We start from the raw sequence: 13,926 nt of genomic DNA on the forward strand, positions 1-13,926 counted from the left end.
ACACATGTGTTCATACACAGATATACACATACATATATACATACACAGGGCCCCCGGTGGCACAGTGGGTTAAACCACTGAGCTGCTGAACTTGCTGACCAAAAGGTTGGCAGATTGAATCTGGGGAACGGGGTGAGCTCCCGTTGTTAGTCCCAACTTCTGCCAAGCTAGCATTTTGAAAACATTCAAATGTGAGTAGATCAATAGGTACTGTTCCGGCAGGAAGGTAAGGGCGCTCCATGCAGTCATGCCGGCCACGTGACCTTGGAGGTGTCTACAGACAACACCGGCTCTTCGGCTTAGAAATGGAGATGAGCACCAATCCTCAGAGTCGGACACGACTAGACTTAATGTAAGGGGAAAATCTTTACCTTTTTATATACATACACATTTACACATATAGACAGACACATACACACATATATGCATGGGTTCTTCTCAAACATTCAAGAAATCACTCCGTAAAAACAGTATCAAATTTAATATAGAAAAAAAATGTATTGATGACATCATTTATTTAGATGCATACAGTTGGAAACATATAGTTGATTTGTGTAAGAACTTTTAAAAAGATCACTTGTGTCCTGAAAGTGCTCAAATTCAAGAAGCACAAATGCCCTCTTTGTGGTTAATAGAGAATCTGTGGTTTTAGCAATATTCAAGATTTAAAAGCCATTCTAGCATAACTCCATTGAGGTATGCAGTCTTTTGCCTTTGCATCCACTAGGTGGAGTTGCAAGTTGCAAACAGATTGATTGAGGTAACATGTAAAACATTCCTACCACCCAAAAATAAAGGACTACACCACACGTGTTTCACATGGCAGCTCAACTAAGCTTGGTTTTAAGAAGTGGCCAGAATAAATGGCCTTGGATCATGTTGTGTTTCAACAGTGCTGTAAAGGTCTGGCAACTATTCTGCTTTGGGCATAATCTTGCAAACCAAAATGCTCTTCCCTTACATTCCAGTTTTCCAAACTCAAACCTTTTTGAGTTGTCCAACACCAGTTGGGCCTACACTACAGAGTTATTGCAGTTCAATATCCTTTTTAATCTTACAGTTGCATCCTATGGGATCCTGGATCTTTCTCTTCCAAACTACAGTGCAAGAAAGATCTGATAATTCCAAGTACCTCCTCAAACTACAGATCCCAGGCTTCCATATGACAGAGTAGTTCAAGGTTAGCTAGGTGTGGTGTCTAAAGAAGGATGAAAGCCTGCTTGAAATGTATGGATGTTACACTCTTTTAATACAGCATCCCTCTCTTTAAGAGGAGGCAATGAGAGAAGTTTTCTTCTCATTCATTGATCCATGTGTTTGCAATTGAATCAATACTTTGGGAAAACAGAATGCATCTATATATTCATAGTCAGACCAGTTTAATCCCATGTTAACAGCCAGGGGTCCATTTTATGGCATCCTGGGATTTCTGCAGTGCTTTGGAGAAACATCAGAGATCTAACCCACTTCTCCAAATTACAGAATTGGAGACCCAACATCGATAGTGAAAACATTGTTGAACTGCTGCGTAGAGGTGAAAAGAGCCTACATAGTGATCAGTCTAAATAGTAAACACATATTAAAAACTTTATACATAACTCATCCTTTAAAAAGGAAGCTGTAGCACATTCAGGGTTGGGATGTGGGTGCTTAATCCATCTCTCCATAAAATAAGGATATCTTGTCCTAGAATGATGCTTTAGCCTTCAAAATTTGCTTCGGGGTCTTGCTGGAGACAAGGTGATGGTTTCCAACATGTGATCTCCAGAAATTGGAGGACTAGGTGGCATCTCGGATGGGTTACTTGAGCCAGGGGGCATCTCAGAAGCATCCTGAAGACTCTTAGTTTCTGGGGATGATGGGTCAGCATCCACATAGGAGTTAGGGACCTGTGTGAGAGCAGATTTTAGAGGACGTGCAGGAGGATCAGCCACGTCTGGAGAGACTTCACCAGAAGCTGTCAGGCAGCGTAGTGTTCTCAGCCGATGGCGAAGATGAGGAACAATCATGGAGAAAGAGATGCACAAGAGGAAAAACCCAAAGCTGGCCGGCAAGAGCCAAATGTACTTCCAGGGAACTGCAAAAATAGAAAAGAGGTAACTCATGTATAGTTGTGTTGATGTGTGCCTTCAAGAAGATCTGAAGGAGAAGCCATCATAGGGTCTTCTTGGGAAGATTTGTGCAGAAATCTCTCACCATAGTCTTCCTTTTCTGGATTGGGCGGGGGGGGGGGGGGGGGAGATATAGTTATATAGCAATGCATTTTAATATGTTTTCTCTAATATTTATGATGATGTGTTTTTAGCTATGTTGTGAACTGCCTCGAGCTATGAGGAGAGGTTGGTAAGTAATAAGATTATATTATTAATAGTATTATGACTATTCAACCATACACCCTAGAGGTCCTTTCAAGGCATTTAGAGGCAATATTTCGTTGTACTATTATATTATTATTTTATTATTATTATTATTAAAAACTACCAAATGGTACATGGGCCTTATTTATCACTGCTGTGATAAATTGTCATATTAAAAAAATACATATTGGTACATAAAAAGTATTTTTATTGTGTCAGAAGTGACTTGAGAATATACTGCAAATCCCTTCTGGTGTGAAAGAATTGGCTGTCTACAGAGATGTTGCCCAGGGATGTGTTGCTGGGAGGCTTCTCTCATGTCCCCACAAGCTAGAGCTGACAGGTGGAAGCTCACCCTGACCCGCTGATTCGAACCAGCAACCTTCAGGTCAGCAACCCAACCTTCAGGTCAGCAGTCCAGCTGGCACACGGGTTTAACCCGTTGCGTTACTGCGGCGCCTTATAAAGAGTATGAAATATGTGTTAATACGTCTAAAATTTTAATGTCTTGGGCATTTGCTGATTTTTTTAAAGCCCTGGAGCAAACTCATCAAAAGAAACGCAGGGATCGTCAACCTGTATTTTCCCACCAAATACACTAGTGTGGTCTTTTGGTGAACTACAGCCCCCAAGATTTGCTGGGCAAAATATCCACTTTCCTATAAACCTGCAAAAAGTTCCTTTGCAAACTACAGCTCCCGGAAAGCTTGGTCACTATCCCTAGTAAACACTCGAGTGGAGAAAAGTGTCTGTTTGTGAACTACAGCTCCAAATCCCATAGACAGCTTGGTCTTGTCTCCTCCAAACACTAGAGTGAAGCTTCAGTTTGTGAACTGCAACTCCCCAAACCTCACAGCCTGTTAGATTATGCCTTTCAGGAAGGAGTGGGGACAGAAACCCCAAAACAAGCTTCTGAAAGGCCTGGCCTCCAACTCACCTTGCTCATCCCCTGCGTCTTGGTTGGTGGTGTTCAGGAAGGCATAGTTTCCTAAGGCTCCCAAGTCAAAGCCCCCCAGATGCCTCCAGGTGGAGGTGGGCTGGTGGTCGGTGCTATTCTCCCCCTGGTTAATACGGGTGCCCTTGAGTTCCTCCAAGGTGAACTTGTCCAGTTCAACAGTGCACTTCTCTGGGTCCAAGCGCTCGGCTTGTGATGCGCAACAATAGGGCTGGCGGCAAGTACCACAGCAGAACATCGCCGTTGGATTGCTGCCCTTTGCGGGACAATGGAAAGGCCCCAATCTGGATCTAGCCACCAAGGAGTGACACATTTCCCCTTTGTTGGCCGGAGCCAGTATTAGCAGCAGGAGATATAAGCAGCAAGTCCTCTCCATGGCTCAGGTGTCCACTATCCGAGAGGGCAAGGTCGAGTCTCGAAAACAGATGTCTTCGTTCGCAATCCACAATATAGCCCAACCCTCCCCTCTAGTAGCCAAACCAGAAGTTTCCAAGAGGCCCTTTTAAAGCTGTCCTCTGGACCTCCAACTCAGTTCAGCTGGCCTGGCCCCAATCCATCTTTGCCTCTTGTTCAAAGGGGTTTGTCCTTACCTTCTTCCCTTGAGGCTGAGAAAGTGTAACCTACCCAATATCTAGAACTGAGTGGGATTCAAACTCATGGAAATAATTCAAACTGATCTCCCAGAGAGATATAGTCCAATGCTCAAACCACAACACCACACTGGAATTTACTCAACGGTTAGCTGAGGTTGATGACGATTTACTCGGTGATGCCCGGAGAAGCTACTTTCGGAGATGCTGAGGGTTGCAACCCCCAAAAGTAAGGTTTTCCTCAACTTGGTATAGAAGTGCCTCCAAAGTACATGACAATTCATTCCTTAGACTCAGGAAGTATCTATCTACATTGAAGAATGAATGCAGTTTGACACCACCTCAACTCCCTTGGCTTAATGCTCTAGCATCCGGGGACTTGTAGTTTTACAAAGCCTTTTGCCTTCTCTGCCAAAGAGTGCTGGTGCAACAAACAACAAATCCGAGAACTGCAAAGCATTGAGCCACAGCAGCTAAAGTGGCGTTGAATTTCATTAATTCCCCAGTGTAGATGCACCCCCTGCTTTCCTGCATGCTGTCTTCTCCAGTGAGTTGTTTGCTTCTGGGTTTTACAGGATGCGGAGAATGAGTTAATGCTCTCCGAGGAGGCTTTTAATCAGACCTATTGACTAGTCTTGTAATGATTTCCTCTGGGTTGCCCACAGAATCATCTCTTCTGTAAGCCAGCTCAGCAATTAAGTTGACAGAGGTCTCCTTTAACAGCTCTGCGGAAAAAGAAAACGTGGAGCTGGGCACAACATTGTGTACTTTGGTACATAACGCTCTGTCCAGTTCACAGATCTGTTAAAGTCTCGTTCCCAACAAGATTTAGGATGGAGCTGTTTTGAGGTTTTTGCCCCTTAAATAAAGTGGCAAGCTTTGCTCAAACCAGTCTTTGCCAGCCTGAAAAAGTTACTTCTCGAAACTGACATCTTACAAAGCCCTTTAGCCCCAAATAGGCAGGAAGTTGTAGTTTTACAAGGCTTTTATAGCAGCCTCTGGCTATCAAATTATACCTTACCAAACTACAACTTCCAGGATGCCATTGCACTGAGCTATGACAGTTAAAGTGATGTCAAACTGCACTTATTCTACAGTGAAGCTGCACCCTAAGGCCAGGTTTGAATCCCTGCTCATGCCTTGGGGGACTTTGGGAGAGTCACTCTCTCTCAGCCTCAGAGGAAAGCCTTCAATCTCCTTTGTGAAAGGCATATACAGTAGAGTCCTGCTTATCCAACGTTCTGTATTACTACGTTCTGTATTATCCGATGCAGTCTGCCTTTTAGTAGTCAATGTTTTTGTAGTCATTTTTTTCAATACATTGCAATGTTTTGGTATTAAATTCGTAAATATGGTAATTGCTACATAATGTTACCATGTATTGAACTGCTTTTTCTGTCTATTGGTTGTAAAACATGATGTTTTGGTGCTTAATTTGGCTCGAAACTTCCCCTGTTGTAATGGTCATATGGTTTTAATTGTTTTAATTTGATTTGGATATTGGCTTTTTTTTGTGTTTTATGTTTGGTTTTTACTACATGTTGTATTGTATGTGGCATTTAATTCTGCCATTGTGTAAGACTGTTCTGGGGGCCCCGGGGGAAAAGAGCAGTATATTAAACAAACAAACAAACAAATAAATAAAATAATTTGTAAAGTCATAATGTAATTTGGTATTTAATAGGCTTTTCCTTAATCCTTCCTTATTATCCAACATTTTTGCTTATCCAACATTCTGCTGGCCCGTTTATGTTGTATAAGGGATACTCTAGTCAGGTAAAGGTTTTCCCCTGACGTTAAGTCCAGTCGTGACCGACTCTGAGGGTTGGTGCTCTTCTCCATTTCTAAGCTGAAGAGCCGGTGTTGTCTGTAGACACCTCCAAGGTCATGTGGCCGGCATGACTGCATGGAGCGCCCTTACCTTCCTGCTGGAGCGGTACCTATTGATCTACTCACATTTGCATGTTTTCGAACTGCTAGGTTGGCAGGAGCTGGGGCTAACAGCAGGCGCTCATTCCGTTCCCGGGATTTGAATCTGGGACCTTTTGGTCCACAAGTTCAGGAGCTCAGCGCTTTAACACACTGTGCCACCAGTGAATTAAAATTCACAGAAATTTCTTCCACATGTGGTGGGGTTGCAAAATAGCAAAGGAATATTGGAAAAAATACACAAATCAATACAAAAAATCTTCAAAACAAACTTTCAACTGAAACCTGAGTATTTTCTATTAGGAATGACTGATATGAACTTTAATAAGAACCAAGAGATTCTATTCAACTATTTTATAACAGCTGCCAGAATAGTTTATGCAAAGAAATGGAAATCAACAGAATTACCAACTAAAGAAGAATGGATATTAAAGATTATGGACATAAAGAACATGGATATTCTGACATATTATTTGAAAACCCATCAGGGTAAACCAGTTAAAAAAACGGACTGGACATTACTGATAACTTACATAGAACAAGAGGAACTTTTTATAAACACACAAGGACGGAGTGGACATATGAACAGTAATTGATACAAAATACTTTTATTTCACCTGGAAGGAAAGACGGGAAGGACAATCCCTTTTTTTTCTCTATTTTATCTTATTTTTAAATTTTTAACTCTTTTTTTTCTTACTTCCTTTTGATTTTTCTCTCTCTTTTCCCCCCCCTCTCCCTCTTTTTTTTACACATATCACATCCTCCCCTTTCACTTTCTTTTCTATATATTATTATTGTTCTCACACTTTTTATGTTTAAAAACACTCAATAAAAATTAAATTTAAAAAAAATCACAGAAAAATACATGAGTAATGAATCATCCTCCAGTGCACAGTGATTCCAATGGGACCCAGGTGAGGCTTCCCTGTCAATACAGGTGTATGGGCTCATGAATCTAAAGAACAAGTGGCCAGGAAGGAGTGAGATGGACTTCTAAGTAGGTGCAGGACCTATATGGTTTGCACTTAGGGAGTGGAAACAACAACCAGGACTCCAATGGAGGAGTAAAGAGGGTGAGGATTGGGCTCATGCAGCTGGATGTATTTGCTCTTGTAGCCAAATCGAGGAGAGGATAAAAGGCTAGGTCCATGGACGGGAACCCCATTTCAGAGCGATGGATCTGATCCTGCTGGGTGCTTTGCTCTCCAACTCCTGCATACCTCTTTCTGGAGGGACCTTCTCCATCGACCAGCCTCTGTTCCAAAGCTACATGCAAGAGGCCACCAATGGCACCAGCGACCAAACAAAGAGGCGTAAGTTCCTGGCTCTATCCAAGGCCTAGAGATTGGGGGAAAGGTTACTGAGCGGACTGCATCTCCCATAATCCCTTATCCAGCAGGTCTGTTATGGAAATAATAAGTGAAGTAGGAGTAAGAACAGTAAGAGAAGTAAGAATAATGGGACAGAGAACAGTAATGGGAGTGAGAAGAGTTAGAAGTGTAGTAAGGTAAAGGTAAAGGTTTCCCCTGACGTTAAGTCCAGTCATGTCTGACTCTGGTGGTTGGTGCTCATTTCCATTTCTAAGCCGAAGAGCCGGCGTTGTCCGTAGACACCTCCAAGGTCATGTGGCTGGCATGACTGCACGGAGCGCTGTTACCTTCCCGCTGGAGCAGTACCTATTGATCTACTCACATTTGCATGTTTTCAAACTGCTAGGTTGGCAGAAGCTAGAGCTAACAGCGGGCGCTCACTCCCCTCTCGGGATTTGAACCTGCGACCTTTGAGTCTGCAAGTTCAGCAGCTCAGTGCTTTAACACACTTCGCCACCGGGGTTCCAGAAGTGTAGTAGGAACAGTAAAATAAGGGGGAAGAATAAGAGTAAAACATCAAGAGTAATAAAGGAAGTAGGAGTAAAAAAGGAGCAAGAAAAGTAAGAGCAATAAGAAGAATTGGAAGAAGAAAAGTAATAGGGAGAGTAATAAGAAGAGTAGTAATAGTAAGAAGCAAAGAGGAGTGGGATTAATACTAATACTACAGTAGATGTTCAGTTATCCAGAACTCATGCAATTGGCAAAGAAATAATATTGCACTCACAAACTATTTTTAATAACACAGCCAAACTGTAACATTTATCATTATTATTTTATTTATGTTTGTTTATTTATACACAAGGAGACTCCATGTGGCTGCTTTGAGTTAAGCTTGTTTATATTTGTCTTAGTTTGTTTTAATTCCTATATTTCAGTATTAATATCAAGTCAATACAGATTTTATGGCATGGTGTAGTATGGGGGAATAGTATTAAGCCTGTTTTAAATAGTAGTTGAACAACCATAAATGCCATTGATCCGGCATTTACTGATCCCTATAGATCAGACATGGGCAAACTTTGGCCCTCCAGGTGTTTTGGACTTCAACTCCGGCAGTTAGGAATTGTGGGAGTTGAAGTCCAAAACACCTGGAGGGCCAAAGTTTGCCCATGCCTGCTATTGATGTATGACTTGGGTTCCCTGAGAGTTTACTGTCGTGATGAGAAATTGAATCATAGAATAATAGTTGAAAGAGACCACATGGACCATCTAGTCCAATGATTCTCAAACTGTGGGTCCCCAGATGTTTTGGACTTCAATGCCCAGAAATCTTAACAGCTGGAATTTCTGGGAGTTGTAGGCCAAAACACCTAGGGACCCACAGGTTGAGAACCACTGGTCTAGTCCAACCCCCTGCCCTGCAGGAATAGCACAATCAAAGTATCCCTGGCAGATGGCCATCCAGTCTCTGTTTAAAAGTTTCCAAGAAAGGAGCCTCCAGCACACTCTGAGGCAGAGAATTCCACTGTTGAACAGCTCCTACGGTCGGGAAGTTCTTCCTAATGTTCAAGCGGAATCTCCTTTCCTGTCATTTGAACCCATTGTTCTGAGTCCTAGTTTCAAGGGCAACAGGGAAAAAGCCTGCACCCTCTTCCTTATGACACCCTTTCAAATACAGTAGAGTCTCACTTATCCAACATAAACGGGCCGGTAGAACGTTGGATAAGCGAAAACGTTGGATAATAAGGAAGGATTAAGGAAAAGCCTATTAAACATCAAATTACATTATGATTTTACAAATTAAGCACCAAAACATGTTTTACAACAAATCAACAGAAAAAGCAGTTCAGTACATGGTAACGTTATGTACTAATTTCTGTATTTACGAATTTAGCACCAAAACATCACAATGTATTAAAACATTGACTACCAAAACACTGATTATTAAAAGGCAGACTGCGTTGGATATTCTAGAATGTTGGATAAGCGAAGGTTGGATAAGTGAGACTCTACTGTAGATCCTACCTCTCCCCATATACAGGGTGATTGAAAAAGAACTCCCTATTTCACCATTTAATTAAATGGTGAAATAGGGTCCATTCCACACCCTGTATTGTGGTGCAGAACGGAAGCATTTTAAAATACAATATGTGCAAGCAGGTGAAACTGAGTATTTCTAACCAGTCTTTTTTCTCCCCTTCTTTTTCTTTCCCTCCTTCTAGACTGGAGCTACTATGTGCTGATTGTTGTGGCCCTCACTGGCTCCTTGGTCTTCCTCTGCTTCTGTTCTCCTGCCCTTAAATGGCTGCTTTCCCGCTGCCTCCGCTCCAATGGAGATGAGGCAAGGACTCCCTTGAGGGACGCTCGCTGCAGTCGATGCTGGCCCCCAAACTATGGCACCCTCTCTGAGACTGTGGTCCCACCGCCCCTCATTCCCAAGGACACCCAAGAACACACTGGAGGCCAAGAAGCCCCAGGAGAAGTCCCCAAGGCTTCCGTGGAGAAGCGTGGAGACCAACCTGGAACTGATTCAGAGATCACCTTGGAAGTGGAAGATGCTGAAGGCCAAGAAGCCCCAGGAGGTCCCAAAGCTCCAGTGGAGAAGCGTGGAGACCAACCTGGAGCTGATTCGGAAGTCACCTTGGAAGGGGAAGATGCTGGAGGCCAAGAAACCCCAGGAGGCCTGAAGGCTCCAGTGGAAAAACGTGGAGACCAACCTTGAGCTGATTCAGAAGTCACCTTGGAAGGGGAAGACCTGGCCTAAGCAGCGGTGGCCCCAGTAGCCCTCCGTCAAGCAAACCTTGCTCTGTACAATCATCATTTTTAGGCTGTATGACATTTTAATCTCATATTATCGAATAGGGTGGCTATTCTTTTAAATGCAACAACTTCCCCAAATTTTCCTTTTACAAACACCATGCTGGCATTACACCCATCGCCTTTTGGTGCCAGGATGAGTAGCTTGTAACTCTCTATATGTTGGACAGCAAGTCCCATCAGCCCCCATCAGTCAATGGTGAAGGATGGTGGGAGTTAAATACTACCAACAGCTAGAATGCCTTTACTTTGTACCAAATGCTCCCCAACTTTAGAGCAGGGTAACCAAGTGTAGCTTTCCAAACATTGGACTCTAATTCCCAGCATTTCTGGAATGGTTGGGACTGGGGTTTGCAATCTATATAGTCCCCATCCTGTTACAGAGACTTACCCCAATATTTGGCTACAGCGCCCAGCATTCCAAACTTCTGGTTGTTGTAGTCCAACTGTTCAATTGCTGGCACAGAGACTATTTCTCCAAAGAGCTTCATAGCCAAGACCAGACAAGAAATTATATCATTGAAACTCCCCATGAAACATCTGAGCTGGCAATACCTGGGCATCCTGAATCCTAGAGCAATGCAATTTGGGTTGCTTTACCTACAAAATAATTCTAGTCCAACTGATATTTCCTTTTGAACTCTGAATATTTAGATTGTTCATATCTCTGGAGGCAAAACTAAGGGTAAATGTGCCTTATGGAGTTTCTATGTTACATGGGGTTGCCTTTTTAAACAAACTTTAAAAGTTCCACAATCACTTCTGTGAACTTGAACCCAAAGAAGCCATAATCACTTTCTGAACACACTACTTTGAAGACACAAGAAGAATCTGTATTCTTCCCACAGACACACAACATTATGTTTTCAAATCTAGGCACCAAAGTATCTGAAATAAAGTATGTATCATTTTGCAATGGGTCTCCTGAAAGAGTTTGTTCAAAGTGAGGTTTCATCGTCGGTTGGTCTTATGCCTTTGCTGCAATTGTAGTGCTGGCTCTACTATCTGGGATGTGGCCATAGTTTTCCCCAGAACCCAAGCCTTGCTGGGTTACTGTAGCTATATAGGATGCTGTGGAAGCATGGGAGGTGTGATTTTGTAAGGTCTTGAGTCTTCTCTGTCAAGCTACAACTCCCAAGACTCCATGACATTGAGCCAACTGAGTTAAAGTGGTGTCGAACCATATTAATTTCACAGTGCAGGTGCACCCAGGATAGGCAAAACAGACATGGAGTTTCATGTGGCAGCCAAGACTGTATGGGTGTCTCCAAAGTCCCTGGATGAGTTGTTTTCTGGCTGCTGAGGATGGTCAATTGCCTAGCAGGCAATCTACAAATGCAGCAATTCGTTTTTAAAGATTTCCTGCATTGTTTAGCATTTGGGATGGGGTGGGAATACCTATTTTGAAAACCAGATATGAGCATGTAGTTTTGCTTAATACTTTCCTCATTTGGGAGGGGTGTGTGCTACACTGTGTGGTCACCCAGAGGGTCCCAGCAAGCCTGTAGCCAAAGGGCGGTTTAGGGGTTCAAACCACCCCCCAAAATTTTCAGATTAAAAAAAAAACTGGTTTACTCATGAATTTTAACTGGTTAACCAAATCCCCACACCAAGTCTATGAGAAGCAAAAATTAGAGTCCCTCCAGAACTGCAAGCACAATCTCCACCAAATTTGGATTATCCACACTATCATTACCTATCTTTCTACCAATTTACATTGCAATAGCAGCAATAGTTGATGGATAGTGGAAGTGACCAAGTTGGTGTACCCATAGCCAGGGCTGGCCCAAGTACAGTATAGGCAAACAGAATTTTGACGCCTACCCCCCCCCCAACCAATCACTGAAAAATAAAAGCGTTGGATAAGCGAAAATGTTGGATAATAAGGAGGGATTAAGGAAAAGCCTAAATAAAGAACAACACTCTGGAAACGGGAAATCCAGACAGGAAACAATCAGAGCCAGCTAACATTTCCCAACCAAGGATGCCCCCAGGGAGGAAGCAGCCAGGCTTTGAATCTGCAAGACCATTAAATGCTAATCAAGCTGGCCAATTGCAACATTCACACTAGCCTCAAACAGACAAGAGCTCTGGCAAGAAGGAAAGCGCTCGCCCAAAGCAGCGACCTTATTCCTTGCGGATGCAGGCACGGCAGCGGAGGCAGGAGTTGCCTCAACAGCGCCCCCTACAGGATGGCGCCACAGGCAACTGCCTAGTTTGCCTCGCGGTTGAACCGCCCCTGCCCGTAGCTGTCAGGCAAAGTCTAAGACATGGGGCAGAAGGGAGGGGAGGGGGATCTTGGTGCATTGGTGGCTAAACCATTTGTGCGATGGAAAAATGAAATAGAAATCTTCAATAGACACCAAAAAAACTGTACAATCTGAGTAACTTGTGCTTGGCTGAAAACTTCTTGCTAATTCACAGTGGAAAACATCTTGTTATAACTCATCATCTTGAAAAAGGAAGAAAGCAGAAGAAAACAAAGAAACTTCTGCCAATTGTAGAAACTATTGTCCTTTGTGGTCGACAAGAACTGGCTTTAAGAGGGAGCAATGTTTCAGGACCTATTATCTGTGGAGAACCTTTGCACAGTGATGGTAATTTCAGGGCCTTGTTGAGATCTCATCCCAAATCAGGAGACCAACCTGAAAAGTCATTGGGGGTTGGGGGTTAACCCCTCCCAGTTTTTTTTATCACTATGGGCCTGAGTCCCAGCAGCAATAAAATGGCCTTTTTATCCAGTTGGTGGCCTACTATGGGTTGACTACATCCATATGTAGGAAAAGGGGACCCACCTATTGAATCATTTCTCTTTATAGAGTTGGAAGGGACCCCAAAGGCCATCTAGTCCAGCCCCCTATCATTCAGAAATACTCTGCTAAAGCACTCCTAAAAGATGTCAATCGTATCTCTGTTTAAAGGCCTCCAAAAATAGAGAGTCCACCAGCTGCTGAGTTAATCAGCTTCTACAGTAAATAGGTTCTTCCTAATGTTTAGGTTGAATTCCTTTTTATGTAATTACAGTAGAGTCTCACTTATCCAACACTCACTTATCCAATGTTCTGGATTATCCAACGCATTTTTGTAGACAATGTTTTCAATATATCATGATATTTTGGTGCTAAATTCGTAAATACAGTAATTACTACATAGCATTACTGTATATTGAACTACTTTTTCTGTCAAATTTGTTGTATAACATGATGTTCTGGTGCTTAATTTGTAAAATTATAACCTAATTTGATGTTTAATAGGCTTTTCCTTAATCTCTCCTTATTATCCAACATATTCGCTTATCCAACGTTCTGTCGGCCCGTTTATGTTGGATAAGTGAGACTCTACTGTAGTAGCAGGTATTTCATTGTAGTGTTATAACAGTAGGAGGTAGATAAGGTAAAGGTAAAGTTTTTCCCCTGATGTTAAGTCCAGTCATGTCTGACTCTGGGAATTGGTGCTCATTTCCATTTCTAAGCCGAAGAGCCGGCATTGTCCGTAGACACCTCCAAGGTCATGTGGCCGGCATGACTGCATGGAGCGCAGTCAGAGTGGTACCTATTGATCTACTCACATTGGCATGTTTTCGAACTGCTAGGTTTGGCAGGAGCTGGAGCAACAGCGGGCGCTCACTCCGCTCCCAGGATTTGAACCTGGGACCTTTTGGTCTGCAGGTTCAGTAGCTCAGCACTTTAACACACTTCACTACCGGAGGTAGATACGTTATATTTATATAGACTTTTTCAAATAACCTGGGCAACGCCGGGTACCCAAGCGTGTGTATCTTGTGTATACACACACACACACACAACCTTCTTGTGCCTTCTATTACTGTTTTTTTTTTCCTTGAATAAAAATTAGTAATTAAAAAAGTTGACAGAAATACATCAAGAGGCAAATAGCCGAATAGTTCCACACATTTTTAATCGCTGCTTCGGTGCGTACATTTGAAAACATGCCATTGACAAGTG

The 13,926-nt window shown here is 42.7% G+C and overlaps 2 protein-coding genes across 2 annotated transcripts; one reads left to right on the forward strand and one right to left on the reverse strand.

Annotated features, from left to right (window-relative positions):
- Positions 1–466: 466 nt before the first annotated feature.
- Positions 467–3,815, reverse strand: LOC100555748 (uncharacterized). The gene is made up of 2 exons (XM_003226415.4): positions 3,295–3,815; positions 467–2,077 (listed from the first exon to the last, which is right to left on the reverse strand). Exons 1-2 carry the CDS (start codon positions 3,686–3,688, stop codon positions 1,707–1,709), a joined length of 765 nt encoding a protein of 254 aa, XP_003226463.1. The 5' UTR covers positions 3,689–3,815; the 3' UTR covers positions 467–1,706.
- Positions 3,816–6,902: 3,087 nt separating this feature from the next.
- On the forward strand, positions 6,903–10,877 carry LOC103280381 (uncharacterized). Its single transcript, XM_008119212.3, has 2 exons — positions 6,903–7,147; positions 9,367–10,877. The coding sequence occupies exons 1-2, from the start codon at positions 7,009–7,011 to the stop codon at positions 9,864–9,866; spliced, it is 639 nt and encodes a 212-aa protein (XP_008117419.1). The 5' UTR covers positions 6,903–7,008; the 3' UTR covers positions 9,867–10,877.
- The last annotated feature ends 3,049 nt before the right edge of the window (positions 10,878–13,926 follow it).

The sequence above is a fragment of the Anolis carolinensis genome, unplaced genomic scaffold, assembly GCF_035594765.1.
Source record: "Anolis carolinensis isolate JA03-04 unplaced genomic scaffold, rAnoCar3.1.pri scaffold_12, whole genome shotgun sequence".
Classification (NCBI taxonomy): Eukaryota; Metazoa; Chordata; class Lepidosauria; order Squamata; family Dactyloidae; genus Anolis; species Anolis carolinensis.